The sequence below is a fragment of the Struthio camelus genome, chromosome 8 (genome assembly GCF_040807025.1).
Source record: "Struthio camelus isolate bStrCam1 chromosome 8, bStrCam1.hap1, whole genome shotgun sequence".
In the NCBI taxonomy this organism is placed as follows: Eukaryota; Metazoa; Chordata; class Aves; order Struthioniformes; family Struthionidae; genus Struthio; species Struthio camelus.
The window spans coordinates 13,208,985-13,228,910 of record NC_090949.1 but is presented as its reverse complement, the minus strand read 5'-3'; the positions used below and the strand labels follow the sequence as shown (position 1 = coordinate 13,228,910).

The following is a 19,926-nucleotide window of genomic DNA, read 5'->3' as shown; positions in this document are numbered from 1 at the left end:
CGTGGCCCGGCTAGGGCGGGGGCGCGGGGAGACACGGACGGGCAGGGCGCTTTGTTAGGCGGCGCAGCGAGCCCCCTCCCCCGGCCCGGCCCGCCCTCGGCGGCGGCGGCGGCGGCGGCGGGGCCTCAGCGGGCCTCCACCGCCCCCCCCGCGGGGCGGGGCTGTCAGGGGCGGGGCCGGCGCGTAGCCCCGCCCCGGGCCGGGGGCGGCGTTGGGGCCGTGTGCAGCCCGCCGGCCGTTGGCCGTTGGCCGTTGGCCGCGGCGGTGGGCGGGTTCGCGCCGCCGAGTTGAAGGCTGCGGGTAGTTGCCTAAACCGGGGCATGCTTGTGAGAATCGTCGCGTCCTTTTAGAAGGCGTTCTGGTGATTGATGGATGGTAGGGAATTTCCTGTAAATAATTCAGTATCCCACAACAAAGGATTCTCCCCGGCGGGCAGGGAAGCCCTGCTCCATATGCTCCCTTTCCCCTAGGTCTGTCTCCTTATTAACGTCTCTGTTGTGTTTCGGTTCAGCTTCATAACTCTTTTCGTAGCTTAGCTGTAGAAGTTTGACATCTCGGGTGGTCGCCCAAAAATTGTATCTACATCGTGTTGTCTTTGCTTAAATACCTCTTGAGGTACTGAAAAAAAAAATCACCTAATGAATGCAGACCAGATGCACTGCTTCCCCTCGTGGTGGGGTGCTTTGACCGCCAAACTGCCATCACACCCTGCTGCAGTCCTGTTTCCTCTGCTCATGCAGTGGAGGCTTATGGCTTGTTGGCAATGCCTTTAATTACTGCATGAGATATTCCCGGGTTTCAGGCCAGCCTTGCATATGTTTTTTAGTATGTTCTTGTGTTACAGAAAATTTGGTCTTCCTTTAATTGACAGCTAGTAGTTGTGCTTGAAAACAATGAATCCAGGCAGAAAAAATACTGTTTGAGACTGTTGAAAAAAGAATGTGTTTTTTATAGAAATAATACTTTGAAACTAAGTGTCCATATCTATATAACATTTGGCATTCAGTTATCTTTATATAATTTATGTAGCTGTGAGATGAAATGCAGAAAATTACGTTAAAATGCTCATATAGCGTTTGGGAGAAAAAACAATACGTATGAATCAGCAACAATATAATGCATCAGCAGTGAGAGACATTTCTCGTTTCTAAACCTGATCAATTTGATAGACCGTGTTAATTTTCTGATAGAGAAAGTAGCAGGGACCAGTTTTTGTTTTTTTTTTTTAATTTTGTGTCTGCGAGAGAGAGATATGTATCAGAGGTCCAGGGAAGGTTGTCTGGGATTTAAATGAAGGTGAACTGGATTCTCTGTCACACTTAAGACTGTTAGGGACCCCAGTTTTGCTGAGAATTGGACAAGAGGCAGAGGAGAAATCCCCTCATGATGTTATTCTCTCTCTATATTCTTTCTGAAAAGGGATACATAAAGGAAAACCTGTCTATCCTGTAAGGAGTAGCACAGATGAAGTGCCACCTGGCTGCACAGCAGTGACTCCACAGCCGACGAGCAAGTAATATGTGTTTTTCTGCACCACTGAAACGTCAGTATCGCATCTCAGGAAACTCAGTTCTTTAGTAGAACACTGAATCCTTCCATTTACTTATAAGAATATTACTTGTTGCTTAGTTGCCTTTGGAGATACTGATTGATAGAAAACATATTTATAAAAATGGAACTGTTTCCCAATGCATGTGATATAATAGGGATTATAACTCAAAAAGGGAATGAGAAAAACAAGATGACTTCAGTTTCATTGTCCGTACAAACCTGTGTGCATACATTTGCTGAACAAACACTTAGGTAAGAACCTTCCTTTTCAAACTTTGTGTAATCCAGGAAAGTGATAGCTAAGCACAGGTCTGATTTTAAATTTATCTTGATTTCACAGTGGTGTTACTATAGTCCACGCACCTTCTGTGCAATAGCTTTGTTTTCAGTGGAGTTCCTGAGACTGAGTCTGTGAGATTGTATCTGTTGAGAGAAAGATGGTTGGGATGAAAGAAACAGACCCAAAAGGAAAAGGAAATTTGAATTTAAAATTATCCTGTTATCGGGCCTCTTACAATGCAGTAGCAAAGCCCTTCAAGCTTTCAAGAACCAAACGTCTCCCCTCCAGAAGAGGTGCGGAAGAACAGTTAGCATTACTTGATGTGTCTGCTTGGGAGAGCAGTACTCTTAAATATCTGGCAAGGACACTTTATAACATCCTGTCTATTGAAAATGGGGAGACAGAAGAAGACCCTGTTCTCTGGCTCTTAAGAACTTTTTACTTAGGTATAGAAAGATGTCCTTGGGATGGCCTCGGCTTATTTTGAAGTCCCTTGTCATTATTGCAAAGAAGGTAACTCCCCTAAGGAGCAAAGCTGTTGGGTGTGGCTTTAGAGAGCTTGAAAATCAGGATTACTAGAGAAGGAGTTCTGCATTGCCTTGTGACATTGTAGTCTGTTCTTGGACTGCTTCAGGAAAAAAAACTGTGAAGATTTTAGAGATCTTGCAGGTGGCGACAGACAATGTCAACAGGATCGGATACGTTCTTAGAATCATTCCCCAGTGCTAACCTTGCCCAAGATCTGCCAGTGGAGTCCAGCAGGTTGTATTTCGCAACTTTGTGTTGACATCATAAAAATGGGCCAATCCCCTGATTTTTAGTGATAACAGAACCATTCAAATCTTTCCATTTTATACTATGTTTACGTGATGTTGTTGCAAAAAGTTGGAAAAAAAAGTTCTGATTATTTAAAACTTTGCTTTTGGAGGCAGTTTTCACGCAGTTTAAGAAAGGGTTTCCAGAACTTTGAGCTAACAGTTCTACAAGAGTTAAAATTGCTTGCATAATCTATGAGAATTAGACGCTTGTTTGCGTCAGCATCATAGCTCCAGTTTCAGGTAGTTTAAACAATAAAAATACTGAGACAGACTATAATCTGGCTTCAGGTAATTTAAATAATTGCAGGCTTGTGGGCTCTTGCAGGCTTGCGGGCTCTTGCCAGGTCTTGTTATACAGAGATTTAGATCAGTGATGATAAAGAAAGGATAAGGCAGAGCTGTCTTAATGGAAAGCTTCATATTAGCTTTTAGTCTTTGTGCAGAACTCTATTAACAGATTAACAGTGACGTAAAAACGCATATAGATATTACTTTGTATTTGCCTCCATAAAATTCACTTACCTTGAACAGAAAACGTTGACATATCTTACATGAAAAAAAATTCTTTTCAGTATTTTTCTTAACAAATCTGTCAAAGGATAATGAATTACTTACTCCTAAGCATTTTTTTTTACCTCCAGTTGTTTAATAATAAGCTGAAGAAGGTTTTAAATAACATTTCTCATGGGAATGCTACAACTTTCTGTCCTTTCTTGAAATTCAATAGTTTTTATTAGCTTTTCTGATCAAAGGCATTTCTGTCTAGAGCTCATCAGTATTATCCTTGAATTTAAAATTGGTAAACAGCTTGGTGTTATGAGTTCTATCTCCTAAAAAGTTTGTACTGAGCTCTTAAATGTATATGTGTTTAGAGTCCTTCCCTGCCCCTTAGGAGGACCAGTAGTTCTGAGCATATAGCAATTTAATGTAGTATAGTTCTCCAGAAAGCAGAAATGTAGCTGCTTTTCTTTCTTACTAAAAGGAATAAGCTAGAGTAGCTTCATTACCCCATTTGACTGTATTTGCCAAGGTTCTCTAAATAAACTGTATTCCTTTATGCAGATATGTGTAAGCGAGTAAGTCTGAAAGAGCCTGTTTGGCATGCATGCATATGTTTGTACACGCATTTCACATCTTTTTTTCTAAATGGACTAATTCTTTTCTAAAAAAAAAAATGCTTGTGAAGGAACAAAGATGCTATGCATGTTAAAAATACTGAATTCTTCTGACATCCAAATCTACAAAAAGGTAATTTGTGTGTGTGTGGTTTTTTTTTTTTTTTTTTGTTAAATAAGCAGAATTTTCAGGTTTTCAGCTAAACGTAAGCTGTCAGCTGGAAAAGGCTGTGGCTCTCAAGGTTGATCTTTATAACCACAATTCTTCAAACTGCTTATTCAGCTAATTAAAATAGTAACAAGGTGGCAAAGAAATGCTAATTTGCTATTTGAAAAAGATAAAAGTAGATGAAGGTTTAACCCTGGCAAAGCTGTGTGGTTTTGTTTTTTTTTTTTAAGATGTTAGGAAAAGACATCTGAGAGATGTCTACACCTGATCAGCACATCTGGATTTGAGAAATAAAGCTATTTTTTGCATCACCTTTGTGTGCTGCTTGATCCAAGAGCTTAGGTTCCAAGTGTAACTGAGATTATTATTCTGTAGTTGTTAATACCAGCTCTCTACGCTGCTGGATCCCACAGCAGGACAAACTTGGTTTCACAAATTCAGACACACAGCACAGTCATAGTCTGTTAAATTTGCCAGGACATGATCTGAAGTTTGTCAGTGCAGTGTTACTTGCAAAAGAACAGAAGAAATAAAATCTCTTCAAAAACCTGTCTGAACAAAGCCTGTTTTTAGATGAAAATTTTGAGCTGGACTTGCCACTGAAAAAATAGCTTTACTGGGTGCAATTCCTGTTTCTGTTCCAACATAATTCCTTGCTTGTGTCAACTCGTTTGTGATGCTGTATAGGAAAGTGATTGATCTGGCACTTTTTTTTCTTTCTTTTTTTTTAGGGGAAGAGTGAAGGTTATTAATTTTCAGATGCATTACTTTTCAGTTCAGTACTAAAAGCCCTAATGTCAGATGTATATTGGATCTGTCCTTTAAGTAGCTCTAAATTTTAGCAATTCTCTAGCTGCTTGAATTAGCCCGAGAATTCATTCTGGTTGTTGACAGTGCAGTGATGTCATGTCCTCTTTCAGGAAAAGTCCTTGCTCTTGCAGAATGGCAGGGCAACACAAAAATCCAAAAAAAGCATAATTTGGACAGGAAATATTTGCTAATTTACATATCTGGAAGAAAGATCTTATTTTTTGGATACTATTTCTGTTCCAAGATTGCACCACAATTTATTTCACAAGAAGTCTTATTCTTTTTTACCTGTCTTGAGGAAGATAACAGTTCATCTTGAAAACCTGCCCATCTGAAGCACGCTTTTTACATTCACTAGTAAGTTTCTGTGTTTTTGAAACAGTGGAAACTAACCAGAGTACAGGAGTTTATCAGCTGGCTTGCAACTGTGAAACTCACTTTTGAAGAGAAAAGGGTAACTCCATTTTGTCCTCAGGAATGAAGTGTGAAGCCTAATTCTTTAATAGCCTACGCTTGATAATATCAGAACCTAAATTCTATGTAAAAGACAGTAATACAAAGAAAATAGGGAACCAAAAGAGAAATAACAATTGTGCGTATTTCCTAAAACGTCTAAGTTGCTGAAATACAGTGAGGAAAAAACAAGATTTAAATATACAGATAAAAGTTTTTATAATTTCAGTTTATATTTAAATGAAAACAAAGAGAACAAATTAGGTACTTTTTGGTGCCATGCTTTTATTTAAATGAAAGGAAAAACTACACTGTACCACATAAGTAGCAATGACAATATTTTACAGCACAGCATTTGAAAAAAATATGGAAGCTATGCTCCATAGAAGTGGACAAGTAAGCACACAATACACTGTACATTTTTTAACAGTGCCCATTAAATCATAATTAAATAGCTGAATTTGGCTTTAAACAGCCAAATAATAAAAACTAACAGTCATACTAAAATAAAAAAAAAAAAATTTCAGTAGCTATCATGACTGTTAGAATCTGAAATTTTGCTCCAAAAACTAAGATGAAAGTTTGGCAATTCAGTTGTAGCAACAATAATACCCCTGATGAAAGCACCAGTGTGTTCTGATAAGGTCAGTGATAAATACTGGCCTTTATGGAAAGCTTTTTTTTTGTTTTTGTTTTTTTTTTGTTTTGTTTTTTAAACATGATCCCAACCAAAGATCCACTGTAATTAGAAAATTTGCAGGCTTAAAAAGGAAAAGCATATCTAGTTTTACTTTTCCTGCATTCAGTAAAACTTTATACTGCGAGCAATGAAGTTTTCAACTGCATTATTCACATTCTACTTTTAGACACTGCACAGATCTTTAACCTGTTGACAAATGTAAATTTCATAATACATTCAGATATATTTAAAATTATTCAAATAAATCCTCTGTCATGTATTTAAGTTCACTTTGATTAGATGGATGTATGTCTTGATGGTGTTGCAAATGTTCAGTTAAATCATAGCACAGGATTTAGAAAGAAAAAGCCTCCCATGATAAAACTTCTTTTGAAGTTATTCACCATATGTGTATCAGTTAATTCCAACCGCCTCGTTTCTTGAACCACTGCATATTATACACAATTTCATATGGTTATTCAAGGTGTTCCTACAATGGTATTCGTAGGAGCTGTCTAACAGGCAGAATGTGCAAACCCTCTTTCCCCCTTTTTATTATTATTTATATACTATATACACAATATGTATACACTTGAAATATAAGAGTTACATATTCTGGTCATATACATGCAAACAGTAGGAATCAGCTAACCACAAATAGTTTTGAGCCACATACATATTAAACATGTATTTTAAAGTGGTTTTTTTTTTTACAGTTTTAACAAATATACATAAATATAACATAAATTACAGTAAAACTGACAGGATTTTTGAGAAAATGTTTATAACCCAGATGCATTGATGCCTAAGGCCTTATAATAATTTAAAAAAGTACTGTTCTAAACTGTTTAATGACATCTCATTCCTGTGCATCTTTCATATAAGTAAATGAACATCATAGTAGTGAGGCTTTATTTCTCTCAAAGCAGTTTAATGAGAGAAATATGAACATAGTTTTAGTCTCTACTCCGCATGAAACAGAATGGACTACATACTTATAGTACAATACTGTCTTATGTTTATGTAGTTGTCACAACACTGAAACAGAACAGAATCACAAATCATTCAAGTCTTTTCCTGAGAATGAGATTTTTCCCCTAACTAATCCTCTGGTGTACATTGACAAAATAGCCACAGATTTAGGGGAGGCTTCAAGTTTGTAGTTTTTTTCAGAACAGTGCTGTTTGTTAAAAAAAAAATCGTAAGAGAGAAAAAAAAACCCACTGAAACAGACTAGTGATCTGTAAAATAATCAAACACTGTTTTGGAATAGAACGCAGCCCTTTGTAAATAATACTGAAATATGCTCCAAGTCTGTTTTTGTAAATGGTTATATTATAAATTTATTGAAATGTCATTCAGGCTTTCTGCCGTATGTATTTAAAACTAATAAGCATCACAAGACATCATCTGTTAGAGTGTGTCAAGAAAGCCATTTACTTAGACATCCAGAAAACTCTTCATCAGATGTCTATTCCCTGGAAAATTGATGCAAGTCTGAGATGGTAGATCTGAAGGCAGGAAGAACAGATAGTGGCCAAGATCTTAAAATAATGGGAATTAGAAACAACTTCTGAAAGATCTGAGACTTAGTGAATTATGTGATTCTTCTGAATATTTTTAGTGTTCTGTCAGGCAGGCATCAGGGATCTAGCTCTGAATGTTTTAGTAAGCTGCTGTTCCTTCCGTGGAGAAGCAGTGACTGACCGTATACTCGCTCTTTATCTGGAACAATGCAAAATAATACACATTTGCTTAAGCTGTTTAAGAGGGCTACCAAATCTTTTTTCTTTGTATTTTAATGGGATTATGAGCAAGCACATGGTCAGTCATTACATCGCGGATGGTAACTTATTAAAACAGGAGTAACTGCATGATCTAACTATACCTTGAGTTGTTAATCAGTTCATTTGAAGGATACTTCTCTCTAGTAACTTCTCTCTAGTAACTTCTCTCTAGTATCTTTAGATAGCATCTACAGATGTTTACCTTAGTGTTCAGTCTATAAGCAAACCAGTATTATTTAACTGAAATGGAATTAGAAGTATTCAGGGGAATGAATCTTGATTTTGGTACAGTATACAATGAGGATCCTGCAGAACAGATCCATTCAGCTATTCTTCAGTGACACATAACTTACCATTTAGTCTTCACCGTAAGAGTCAATATGTAAAGTTCAATAGTATCGAGGATATTAAGAAGTATTTCTTTAGTGAAAAAACAAATATTTCAAGACAAGCACAAGTACAAACGTATAAGGCAACAGATGTAAAAAAAATATGTAGTTTGAGTCACTAAAGATGAACATTCAGTGCTTCAGTGTATCTAATCAAAATACAGAGCAAATATACTCTATATATTGTATTAGCACATACAAATCTCCACACAAGTCAAACATTTCCATAATCACTTGTAAGTATCACCTAAGTGATAATCTTCTGTACTCCTAAATATTGTGTTTACATTCCAGTTGGGCATGATAATAGAACTTGGTGTCCAGTTTTAAAGAGTCTCGCTGGCAACTAGAAATCTATTTCCTACAGGCAGTAAAGATGAAGTGCAAGTTTATCATAATTGTCTGAAGCAAAAACTGTTCCCATCTACTATGCCTTGGTAGGTAAAAGTTTCTTAGGAGTTACTGGTCTCTTGGTTTGCCACAAATGGCTGTGAATGGTAATTGCATCAACACTAGCAGACAAAGTTTTAGCAGGTATGTGGCTAAACTGCTTCCTGTCAGAGTTGTATTTATACAGTCCTTCTATCATTTTCTTTGTGATAGATTTGGGACCTATCCCCGTCAATTTATTGATTTCTTCAGTATCAGGGCAGTACGTATACAAAGATCTGAACTGGCATCCTGAATCCCGGAACAAGATTAAGAAATTATTGGCATCAGATTTTTCCATTTCCTTTAAAAGAAAGAAAGAAAAAAGGTTCACCGTATGAATGTTGCATTGCAGTTAGAAAGCATTCAACATTTTTGGATTTTCATTTTTTTTTCCTATCAGAGCTGATAAGTATATCTAACACTTTCCATTAAAAGACCTTATTTTCTGTCATTACAATTTGCTCCGCTTCAACTATTTGAATTTTGACAAGGTAGTATCTTTCTCAGGCAAAACCTTATTCAGACAATTTTAGCTATACCTGTTTAGCTGTCCCTGAGGAACAGGCATCCTAAAGGATTTTTTTTTCCCCCAAATAAAAAATGTTACAGCCGTTTCATCAAACAAGTCTAACACTTTTAAGTTTTGGATCAGGAACTTCAGAGATGTCTAGATGTCTGAAAGATCCTTCAGTTATCATCCTCCAGGGTTTTCTGTCATCTTTAAATCCACTCAACTTTGGTCAAACTGTAAGGTCAGTTGAAGTGTATTAAGCAAAGGTTCTTTATAAGCTGAAATCTTCAAAGATTCCTGTTCCATCCCTATATAGCTTCTATGGGACATGTGCTGTGAACACCTACGACTTCAGCCAAGTGACTATGCTGCATCCTAGAGTTAAGCACGACCTTTTTACAACTGTTCTTTCCTGCGGTTTCTGGGGGTTATTATGCTCCCAGTCACTGGACCTGAAAGAGATTGTCTCAGTGTCTCACTTGTCATTTTTGGAAAACGTGGGGAGAGAGAGAGAAGACAGCATCTTGACGTGGAGGCAGAAGAATTAAGAAGAGTCAAGGGGGCAGAAATACTGTCATGAAATTTGCTCCAGAAATGAATTAAATCCAGATTCTAAATACCTGTGTTCTCTGACCTATTTAATCTGTCTGATTTGTCACAGTTGATAAAAGGAACAGTCCCGTTTCTCACCCTCAAACTCCTGGCTGTTCCTTTTGCATGGAAAGATATGTCCCTGAGTTCTGACCCTTAGAACATTTGTGCATCTTCAGAAAGGTTTGTACTAGCATAAGAGAAAACGCTGGAAAGCACCTTTCTGTGGCAGTAAGTCCTGAATTTGTCCTGCTGTTTGCAAACAACAGAAAATTCTATCAGGTATGTATTTCACTCCCTTCTGTTCATAAACACAGAGCATAGCAGCTTACTGCTGGGATCTACTCAGTTCAAGGGGTAGAAAGTTGTGCTTTAGTTCTAAAGGTCCCAGTTTGAGGACTGGTATGTATAAAATGGATATTTTTAATTATGGAAAACAACTTTGTGAACAAATTATCAAAATCTTGATGTTGAAGTTGCCATATTAAGCAGGGAGTGACTATCAGTTAACATGTCTATTAATTAATTCAGCTTCCCGTGCTGTGAGTGTAGTGTAATGTAATAACTATTGTTTCTGCAGTACTACTGAATCTTTCAGTCTGCAGAGGAAGCGGGTCACAGAGGTACTCAAGCCTTTTAGTAAGGGGTGACAACCTCCGAAGATTCCTTTCAATAGTATACTTGCATTTTTTTCCAGTATCTTAACTGTGGTTTGATTTAGGCGTTTATGCTTTCAGGGAAAAAATACCCTTACCTCCAATATCTTTTTCTTTTGACCTTCATTTACTTTTCCAGCCAAGCAGCAATGTGCCAGAGCATTCTGAATTATATACTTATTGGATTTAGCACTGGGTTCTTTGAAGAGCTTTGGTCCTATGGAAGAGGAATGTCAAATGAGCTAAGTTAATAAATCAACAGAGAGTGATTTTAAACGCTCTTAAGCGCTTTGCATGCATAAAAATATCAATCCGGGAATTGAACAGAATTAGGCTAGAAACCACAAATTTCACAAACAAGTAAGCTGTCGCTCCTTCGTTATTTCTGCATCAAATGATTAGACCTAAATTTATTTCAATGTAATTGTCAAGAATGAAACCAGAGATCCTTTCAGCTAATAACAGCTTTGCTTAAAAATGTGTCTTTCATTATCAAATCGTCATTGCTCAGCAGTCTTGGTAAACGTAGCTCATCTCACAGAACCCTTTCTATGAAAAGCAAAATGTTTTGTGTTTCTAAAAGAAAACTTTAGTCCTCTAGGAGAGAGCAAATTTCAAGGGTGACATGTATAACAATCAAGTTGATTCAGTGCTTAGAGTAACTGTACTCTGTCTACCTTAGAACCCCTGAAATGTTTTACTCCAAAACAGGGATGCAACATCTGGCCTGACACTTGTCACGTTATTCTGCCTCTCAAAAGGCTTGATTCATCTCGCTGGCGTAGAAATCTCTGTTTTAATATTGGAAAGATAAGCCTACTTGTGTCAAGGCCACTGGAGAGGAGCAGGCATGTAAGCACCCATTCTGAGCCTTAGAAAGGAATATTACAAGCCATTACTGATTAAATTTAAGATTAAATCTCAAATTCTCTATGCTTTGGAGAAAAAAGGCTAGAATTAACACAAAAAAAGCTGCATGAAATCTGACTGACAGTGTGAAGATATCAAAAACCATGAAAAAAGCCTTCTGTTGAATTCCTAAGAGTTGTATGTTGCTCCATTTAAAAATAAGCTCTACAAAATAATAGTTAAAGAAGATCTGCAGCATTATGGGCCTTCATGAGAAAACTGAGCAGGACTATCCAATCAAAGTCTTCCTATCACGACTTGAACTTAATTTGAGATGCATCAGGCAGTGCACCAGAAACATACTGACTGAAGTTTCAGGCTTTAAAAACAGGTACTTTCTAATCTTCAGAACAAGCACTTTTGACTTGCTAGACCATAGTCATTTCAGCAGCGTGGAAGAGAGATCAGATTATTTTCAGAACAAACATTTGCTAGCACAGACAGAGCTATGCAGGCCCATCAATCCAACCTGGTCTCCCTACATTTTTTGTAATTCTTTTCTGAACTGACATTAAATTTCAACTCTTCTTGCCTTGGAGAGAATACTGAAATACAAGGAACTACTTGGGAGCCTGTTCACTGTTTGCAGCCTAACTGCAGTTTATCCTCTTTATTTCACATACCACAAGTGTTACTACTGAATCAGTACTTTTATTTTGGATTTAAAATTTTAAAACTGTATTATTAACATCTATTTTAGAGGAGATGAAAATTACATTTCTAAGGAAACGTTAATCAAGTTTTAGGCATTTACACACAGATAAGGGGACACTTTTCATACATAGAGCCACCAACAGCAAGTACTTTTCTGAGCACTTGTCACTGACCTGTGTATTCTGTAGCAGAGGCAACTGAGGAAGTTGTAGATGCATTTTCCCAATCTTTTTCCCCGTTACGACTTCCACAGCGACTTGGAGACAAGAATCCTTCCACAGACTCAGACCTAAAGATTAATTTGAGAATCTATTTTAAAAATTCACATTTTTCAGCAGAGAAGCCTCTAACGTGAAAAGAGAGCAGACTGTATGGAAGTAGAACATTGTAATTTGAATTACAGACTGTAAACCTAAATGCACAATATTTACTGAAGAAATTCATGGATAACAGTTCATCTTCTGTATAAAGTATTTTGAATGATGCAAGAAGTTGTTATTTAGGTGAGGTTGATGTCAATAAATTTTGGGCTCTATCCGAGGGAAAGAAAGTTCCAAGAATGTGTTTTAGGCTGTGGAATATTCTAAGTGGAAACCTGGCTACTTTTACATTTGTACTAGCAAAACAATGTCATCTCATATAGTGAACAAGTCAGTTCTCGATCGGATGATGAATGCAAAGTAAAAAATTATTTCTTTTATACTTATCGCTACAGCAATTGTCAGTGAGAACTGCTAAATTTAAGACAGCAAAACAATTTTCTTTCTAATTTTTGTTTTCACAAGCAATACCTTCCGGTGCTGTAATTCTTCAGACCTCTCAAACATATGTAATTTCTCTTATGAAAGATCTAAATAAGATTTTGTCATGTTTTCTTAAGTTATTACAAGATATTGGAAGTTCTTTTGATTGCGGCTACTGCAAAAGCCAGTCAAATTTTCATCTTGAAATGGAAGCTTTCCTGAGTGAGAAGAAAAGCATTGCTAGCATGAAATAAGGAAGAAAGTGATTTTATAATGACATTTCTCTGCACACCCAAATAACCTCCAGTAAAGTCAGCAATAGCTGAAATTCAATTTATAATATATTCTACACCTTTTGTATCACTGAAATTCACTCAGTATGATCATCAAAAGAAAATTCTGACCTGAGGAAAAGGCAAAAGTGTGGGTTTGGAAATATACTGGAAATTCTTCCAACTCTTTTTTCTCTCAGCAATTTTTAGTGAATTTTAAACTTTTAAAAAATCAAACCTCTAGGTCAAATCTGAAACCATAGGAAGATGTACTGTTCAGTACAAGCATAGTACAGCACTGCACAACTAAAACTGTACAGCTAAGGGTCATCTCCTGTAATGTCTGTCTAAAAAAGGTACATCAAGCCTCTTCTAATAGCTAATATAACTATAATAAATCCCCCTCTTAATCAAAACCGATCATTTTAAAAGATGCCAAGAGGTGTGAGCATATTTGGACCGTTTTATTAGTTTCTAAAGTAATAACCAGAGAGTCAGTTCTCAAGATATCAAGGAAACTGAAAGGCCAATTGAGAACAGCTGCAGGGCTGTCAGAGTTGACAGGTAATGCACAGTAACCATAAAAATATGAGATGTGATATAGTAACAGATAGTACTCCTAATCAAATCCCTCTTCCTAGCTTGCCTTTCTTCCTTCTTCCTTTTCTTTAATACAAAAATTAGTATTTCTCTGAATATAGTTAAGTAATTATATGGAAATAATCATTTTTTCCTCTGAATTATAATACAGATTTTGTGTATGAGATTAAGATCATTCTGTTGTTCTGTCTTTTATTATTTATTGTGTTTTATTGTTATTGTATTTAAAATTATCTCATTTCCAGGTATAAAATAAATAAATTCTGCTGTTCAGAGAAGGCTGAAGTCCTAGTGAGCACTTAACAGTTTCCTGAACCGCTGCTATGGGAAAAGAAAAAAAAAATCAGCAAAGAAGCTGCTATGTTAAAAAAGGAAAAAACAAGTTAGGTAGCTGCACGTAGCATTCAGGTGTTAATAAAATACGCACAAGATGAGATCTAAATGCAAGCAGTTGAATTAAAGAGACTGTGTGAACAGCATTATGTTTTGACCTCCTTTATAGCTGCCCAACTGGTTTACTCAGCAGAATTTGTGAAACAAATGACTGTGGCTCAGTTCCTAATGCCTTACAGTGGAAACAATCAATGTCTCAGATCAGAAAAACATACCTGTTCTTGGAGTATACAAAATATACACATTACCTCTTTAAAATTCATGCTAGCTTTATGTAGCTGATTATCAAATTTTATTAAATTAAATGGTTATTGTAGCTTTACCTTGGTGTTCGCTTGCCTGACTGCACACTCTCATTGTCCCCTGTATTCAGCGATGCCAATGAAAGACTAGATACTGAAAAAACACGATAAAGCTGTGAACCTGGATAAAAACAAAATTAAAGTTTATAAAAACCTATGCAAGTAGAAGAGTCTGTTCATTAGACCCAACACCAGCATCAGAAAATTGGTAAGAGTTTTTATATGAAACTCTTACTCCTACATATGATATACCTGCATGCATATGTGGTGCATTTCATGTAAACGTTTGCAGACACCTAGCCAATTAAACAAATGCAGCAAGCTGGGATAGTCTGGAACTAAGCATTAACATGAGGCATGGACACAGGAATATGGCCACTATGCAAATCAAAGAACGCAAACAAAGTTTAAAAGCCCCCCATGAAATCGAGCTAATTATAACTTAATTTAAGGCTTGGAACAGATTCTGGGAAGGCAGCAAGGGAGTATTTTAAATTACACTGGAAGTCAGAGGGAAGCAGCTAGAGGAAATGCAGTTAAACAACAAGGCTATATGATGCTATAACAGAAGGGATCAGTGAACAGTCAGGTTACTTTTTTCTAATTGTGAATTGGCAGTACTTCTTCCAATCAGTGCAGCAGCTATTTCGTATCTAACAGAATGCTGAATTTTTACACAGGATTACTGCTGCTAGGCTCTTAACTATGCAGGCAGTAGGTGAGTGAGTGAAATAGAATAAAAACACAAAAGTATAAAGGTAACTTTTCTATTCTAATTCTGTCTGTATTGAAGAGGAGCTTAAGTACTCTTACCTTATAGTCACCATTTTATTTATCAATCTCTTATCTCCCAAGTGTTATTCATTCTTAGCTCTACAGGTGCAAGAAGAGATTAGTGACTGGGAAGAATACGTGGGTGTCTATGAAACTTAAGTCACATATGTTCATGCTTCTGCTAGGTTTTCATTCAGTTAAGCTTTTTGTTTGTTCATATATGCATGCATGCATAACAGGAAAGTGGCATTCATCTTTTCATTTCTATTTGCAAATTTTGCTTTCTGATTTGGTCACATGCAGCTTCAGTTTAGCACAAGACACTATTAAATGCATGTGCTTGTTAGTACCAAAAAAAAAAAGCTGGTGTTTTAGCATGAACAGACTCTTTCCGCAGTAATATTTGTTACCTGGTGGACCTTTGACTGGTGTTTTAGGTGATTCAATATGATCTCTATGAATAGATTTTGGACGTGGCTTTTTTTGTTTGGTTGAGAGGGAGCGTGGCTTTATAACTGTATCCATTTCTTCCATAAGCTTTAGTTGTTTCCTTCTCATATATTCTTGCTTAATGAATTCTCTTCGTGCTCGTTCATCCTCCTTCCTCTGACGTTCTTCTTCTGTTTTGCGTCTAAAAAGATCAACAAATAAATTCAGTAGTAGAAACGTTCCAAGTCAATAGTTCTAACCATCACGTTACCAGTAGGCATTAGATTTTTGTAACTTTACAATTCTCAGACATCAGTAAGAGAAACTTACTCTTTTACAATTTTCAGATAGCGTAAACTCTTTGGGATGTTGTTACTAGCAAAATCAATACCATGTTTATTAGCTGAGTGGGCACTGTGTATTTGTGCAGGAAGAAGCCCAAAGTGATAAGCTCTCCCTCAGAAGACGAAGCAGAGGGGTGAGTAGAGCTCTGAGAAGCTTCACTAAGGCCAGCAGGGCTCATGTTGAGTCTGAGCGACAGGCTGACGGCCCCTGCTGATTTCACAGGACCAACTGGCATGTGTTTTCAGCTGGGCTCTTCAGCACATCCGGCTCTAGGATTAAGGATAGTCTTGGATATTAAGACTGACTGCAATTTTTGACATGGAGGTTACAATCTTAACTAAAGCAGACATTTTTATGTTCACTGTTACTGATCATTTGGATCAGGGCACATGGTTAGTTTTACCTTGTTTCTTCCTTCTTATGCTCTAGCTCTGCTTCCAGCTGTTGCTTTCGAAGCAGAGTCTCTCTTTCTCTTCTCAAACGCTTCTCCAGTAATGCTGCTCGTTTCATTGCCATATCATTTTCTGCCTTTTGATCATCCTAGCAGCAATAGTATTTGAAGGAAAAGGACCCAAAAATATTAAGAGCTCTGAATTCAGCAACTGATTATGCCAAGTCATTAGAAGTTTAATTCTGTAGACTGGGTTGCAATATCCTAACATACTGCTGCAGTATTTGAAATAAGCTTATTTTACAAGATTTGTATTAAAACTATTTAAACTTTTCATAAACAAATTCTGCCCAAGTCAAACATAAAAGTTAACTAGCTAGGTGAAATATTCCAGTTCCAGAATCAGATCCCGCACTGTACAAACTCCTGTATTCAGCTTCAGAAGATTCCACATGTCTGGACATGGAGGTAATTCATCACAAAAGGCAGTAACTACGCAGCATAGGAAAGTAACTTGCGCTGATCAAGCCAGGGGTTTTGTTAGCACTGAGGAACACTCTTAGACAAGCAAGGCACATCTCAGATACGTGAGGTAAGATTTTGGATATTCCAAGATGGAAATTCAAAATCTTGATGGCTTTCGGTGTCCACACCACGCTCTTACAATGTGCGTTATAGTTAAAAGCCTGACTAAATAGAACTACTTCATAAGACAATACAGAGTGTTCTCAAATACCAACTTTAAAAGGGAGTCTTGGAAGACTGTAGTCCCTCAGCTAGCCAAGAGGGGGAGAGTGCAATTCAGAGACATTGAATACATGCACGCATAGAACAGGCTAGAGGTACTTTACAAGCTTTCGTTTAAATTTGGGTGAGTAGGATGAGAAGATGAGGGAGAGGATGTGAGCACGTTTAACTAAGGGCACTAACACTTACGTTAAAAATAAATCTACATTCAGCATAGCATGCATCTTCCTGATCAAAAACCCCAACTATGAATGGAAAGGGATGCTCTGGCACGCTTGGAACTGCAGTGTGGTAAAATCTGACCACTCCTACAATGACAAGGGCAAAAGATAACGCTCACACTTTTAAGAGTCACAGAACTATCTGCTTTGACTTCAATGGAAAGTCTTCACTGAAATGCCATATCTGAATTAAGAAGTCCCCTTTCAAAGGAAACTGTGTAGCAAACAAATACCCACTTAGTTCTCTTACCTTAAAAAAGAATCCACAACACACTTTCTGGTCATCCTCAAATTGTTCTCTATCACTCTCACCTTCATATTTCTCAACAGATACTTCAGCTTTTTCTGGTGGCTTCAAATCTGATAGGGAAACTTCAATTAAGTTAGCTGTTTTGGGAGCTGTTGTTGGTTTAACTGGTTGGCTTAGCTGATCTTCGTTTGGGGTGAGGCAGACAGTTTCTGTAATGGGCTGAGATAATACTTCAGAAACATTAGATTCAAGAGGCTTAACCTTTTCTTCCAACTTCTGTTCACACTGTTTCAAAATGTTTGGTCCTTCTTCTTTTGCTGCGTCCTCTGCAGGCTTGACTTCCTTCAAAAGATTTCCCTTTAACTGAGGTTCATCTATATGTTCACCATCATCTCCAAAGCAAACAAATGATCTAGTCTGAATAGGAACCTGACTTGGAGAAAATCTTCTCAAACGAGGAAGGCTATCCACAGAGCGTGGGGCAGTCAAGGTACGATTTAAAGGTGTTATTTTTAATTCATTTGGCCTAGGAGTCCTTTGCATTTTAATGGGAAAAGAAGCATTCTTCCTGTTGGAAGACTGTGGGGACTGATGTGTAGAGCGAGGAGAATCCTGTGCAAAAGATGCAATGGGAGATGGAGTTCCCATTTGCCTCGATGAAGGCTTAAACTCCCTAATCTGCTTCTGAGGAGAAGGCTGAGGGGGAGAAATAACCCAAGCCTGCTGTTCCCTCATTTGCATCAACATCTCTTGTTGAAGGGACAGACGTTGCATTTCTTGTTGTAGAAAGTGTAGGGAAGAATTTAATTTCTCAATGGATTTTGTATACTCTAAGATGTCTCCTTCATTAAAATTTTCTTCTGAGGGGCTTGCTAAATTCCATTGCTTTTCAGCATCCAGAGGAGTAGCAGGAGACTTTAACCATCTGTTGTGAGCACTTTCAGGGTTTTCTTTTATTACTTCTGAAGTCTTACTACTTTGTTCATCTGTTTTTTGACTTTCTTTTTCCTTCAGTCGATTGCTATCAGTGAACACCTTCTCATCTTCAGCTCCTGCTGCTTCTTCTCGGAGAGGTGATGCTCCATCGCCTTTCTTTTTCACAACATTAAGAAATGCCGTTCTTCCCATTTTCTGCCGCTGCTTAGTGAAGGCAGCTTCAACTTTCTTCTTCTGTGCTTCAATGGCTCGCCTCTTTTCTTCCAACTTCATCCTAAGATGTACCATTTCAGAAGCCAGTAACTGTGTAGTGTCTCTTCCGTGAGGAACAGGTGTCTCCTCGGGAATATGAGCCCAAGCCACCACATGAGGAATATTCAGCTCGGACCCTTCTGGTGTGGTTTTCTGCGAACTGCTTCCACTGCTCCTACTGTCTGTGTGATTCAGCTTCCTGAATTTCTGCTCTGCAAAGCTAGTCATTTTAACCCCTGAGCTGGAAGAAGCACTGCTGCCTGCCTGTGATTTGGTACTTACTGAGCTGGGACAAGGACTTAATTGATCTCGGTGATTGCTACCTCGTATGTCATAATCCTGAAGAAATTTAGATGGTTCTTCCATGTCAGAGTCCATGCTTACAGTATAATCTCTCAAAGAAGAATCTTCATCCATCGTCTCTGGAATATCTTCTGACGGAACATGTATTCCAGTATCTACTTCTGTATTGTCAGTCACAGGGCTCAGAGCACCTTTCGTATCTGTAACTATATCAGGGGTAGACTGATTTGGTTTAATATTTGAATTTAAGATGCTCATTTCCTGATTGTGAAGAAAAAAACCATTTGTAATTTGGTCTTGCTGGATAACTCTGGGAGATTTTTGAGTGTCATGAATTATCTGCAAAGCCTCTTCAATGCTTGGTGTCTCAATCTGATTGCCAAAATCATCCAGAACTGTCCTGTTTTGCAGAGCTCCGTTCGGAAACCTGTAGTTGCTGCTCTCATTGGCATTTCTTTGATTTGCAGTGATGGCCTTTGTGTCTTTATGAGCTATCACATCCTTTTCTTCTTCAATATCTTGGTTTTCCTCTTCTCCGTTAACTGGCTTGAAGGACAGATTTTTTCTAATATGTTTCGGCATGCGGTTGATACTTGGTGTAAGGCCTTCATTGCTCACGGATCTAGTAATTCCTGTGTTTGGAGTAGATACTGGAATGCTTTTTTCTTTGTCAAAAGAAATATCAAATGAAACTCCATGTAATGATGACCTAATTGAGATTAGAATAAAGAAAATAACTAAGAAACTCAAGATTAATAATAAAATATTCACAATTTAAAAACAAATTTAAATTGTAACATTAAATGAAATGCTGCGTGTACTATATTTTGACTAGCTGCATAGGCAAATGCAATAGACTAAAATGCACAATTAAATAGACTATAACAACATTTTCTTTAGAGCCAGCCAATGTTTTTTTATTACTTTGAGATAAACTCAAGATACTTTAGGAATGTAGGAATTGCCATCCTAGATCAGAAGGAACGCGAGAAAAGGCACACAATTTGCATTTACTGAATAACGCATCACTGTAACTCTTACCAATTTAAATTTAGTTTCCATCCAACAGTTTAAGAGTTTGTGACTGGTCTAACTGAAAAACAAATCTAACCTGACTGTTCTTATCATCCACAAAATAATCCAATTTGAATCACACTGAGTTCA

General features: G+C 37.5%; 1 protein-coding gene and 1 long non-coding RNA gene across 5 annotated transcripts in view; one reads left to right on the top strand and one right to left on the bottom strand.

Annotated features, from left to right (window-relative positions):
* The first annotated feature begins 247 nt into the window (after nt 1–247).
* On the top strand, nt 248–9,608 carry LOC138067998 (uncharacterized). The gene is made up of 3 exons (XR_011142484.1): nt 248–375; nt 1,420–1,803; nt 9,311–9,608. It is a non-coding gene; the product is annotated as an uncharacterized lncRNA (long non-coding RNA).
* Nucleotides 5,462–19,926, bottom strand: part of CAMSAP2 (calmodulin regulated spectrin associated protein family member 2) — a 95,209-nt gene continuing 80,744 nt past the window's right edge. For 2 of the 4 annotated variants that reach the window (XM_068952138.1, XM_068952140.1), the window contains 7 exons: nt 17,272–19,471; nt 16,066–16,202; nt 15,299–15,519; nt 14,136–14,235; nt 11,978–12,093; nt 10,340–10,458; nt 5,462–8,784 (listed from right to left, as the gene is read on the bottom strand). In XM_068952138.1, the coding sequence (XP_068808239.1) occupies nt 8,479–8,784; nt 10,340–10,458; nt 11,978–12,093; nt 14,136–14,235; nt 15,299–15,519; nt 16,066–16,202; nt 17,272–19,471 (3,199 nt within the window). In that variant the 3' untranslated portion in view covers nt 5,462–8,478. The remainder of the gene's footprint in view (nt 8,785–10,339; nt 10,459–11,977; nt 12,094–14,135; nt 14,236–15,298; nt 15,520–16,065; nt 16,203–17,271; nt 19,472–19,926) is intronic. The other 2 variants (XM_068952139.1, XM_068952142.1) reach the window with 2 other exon arrangements.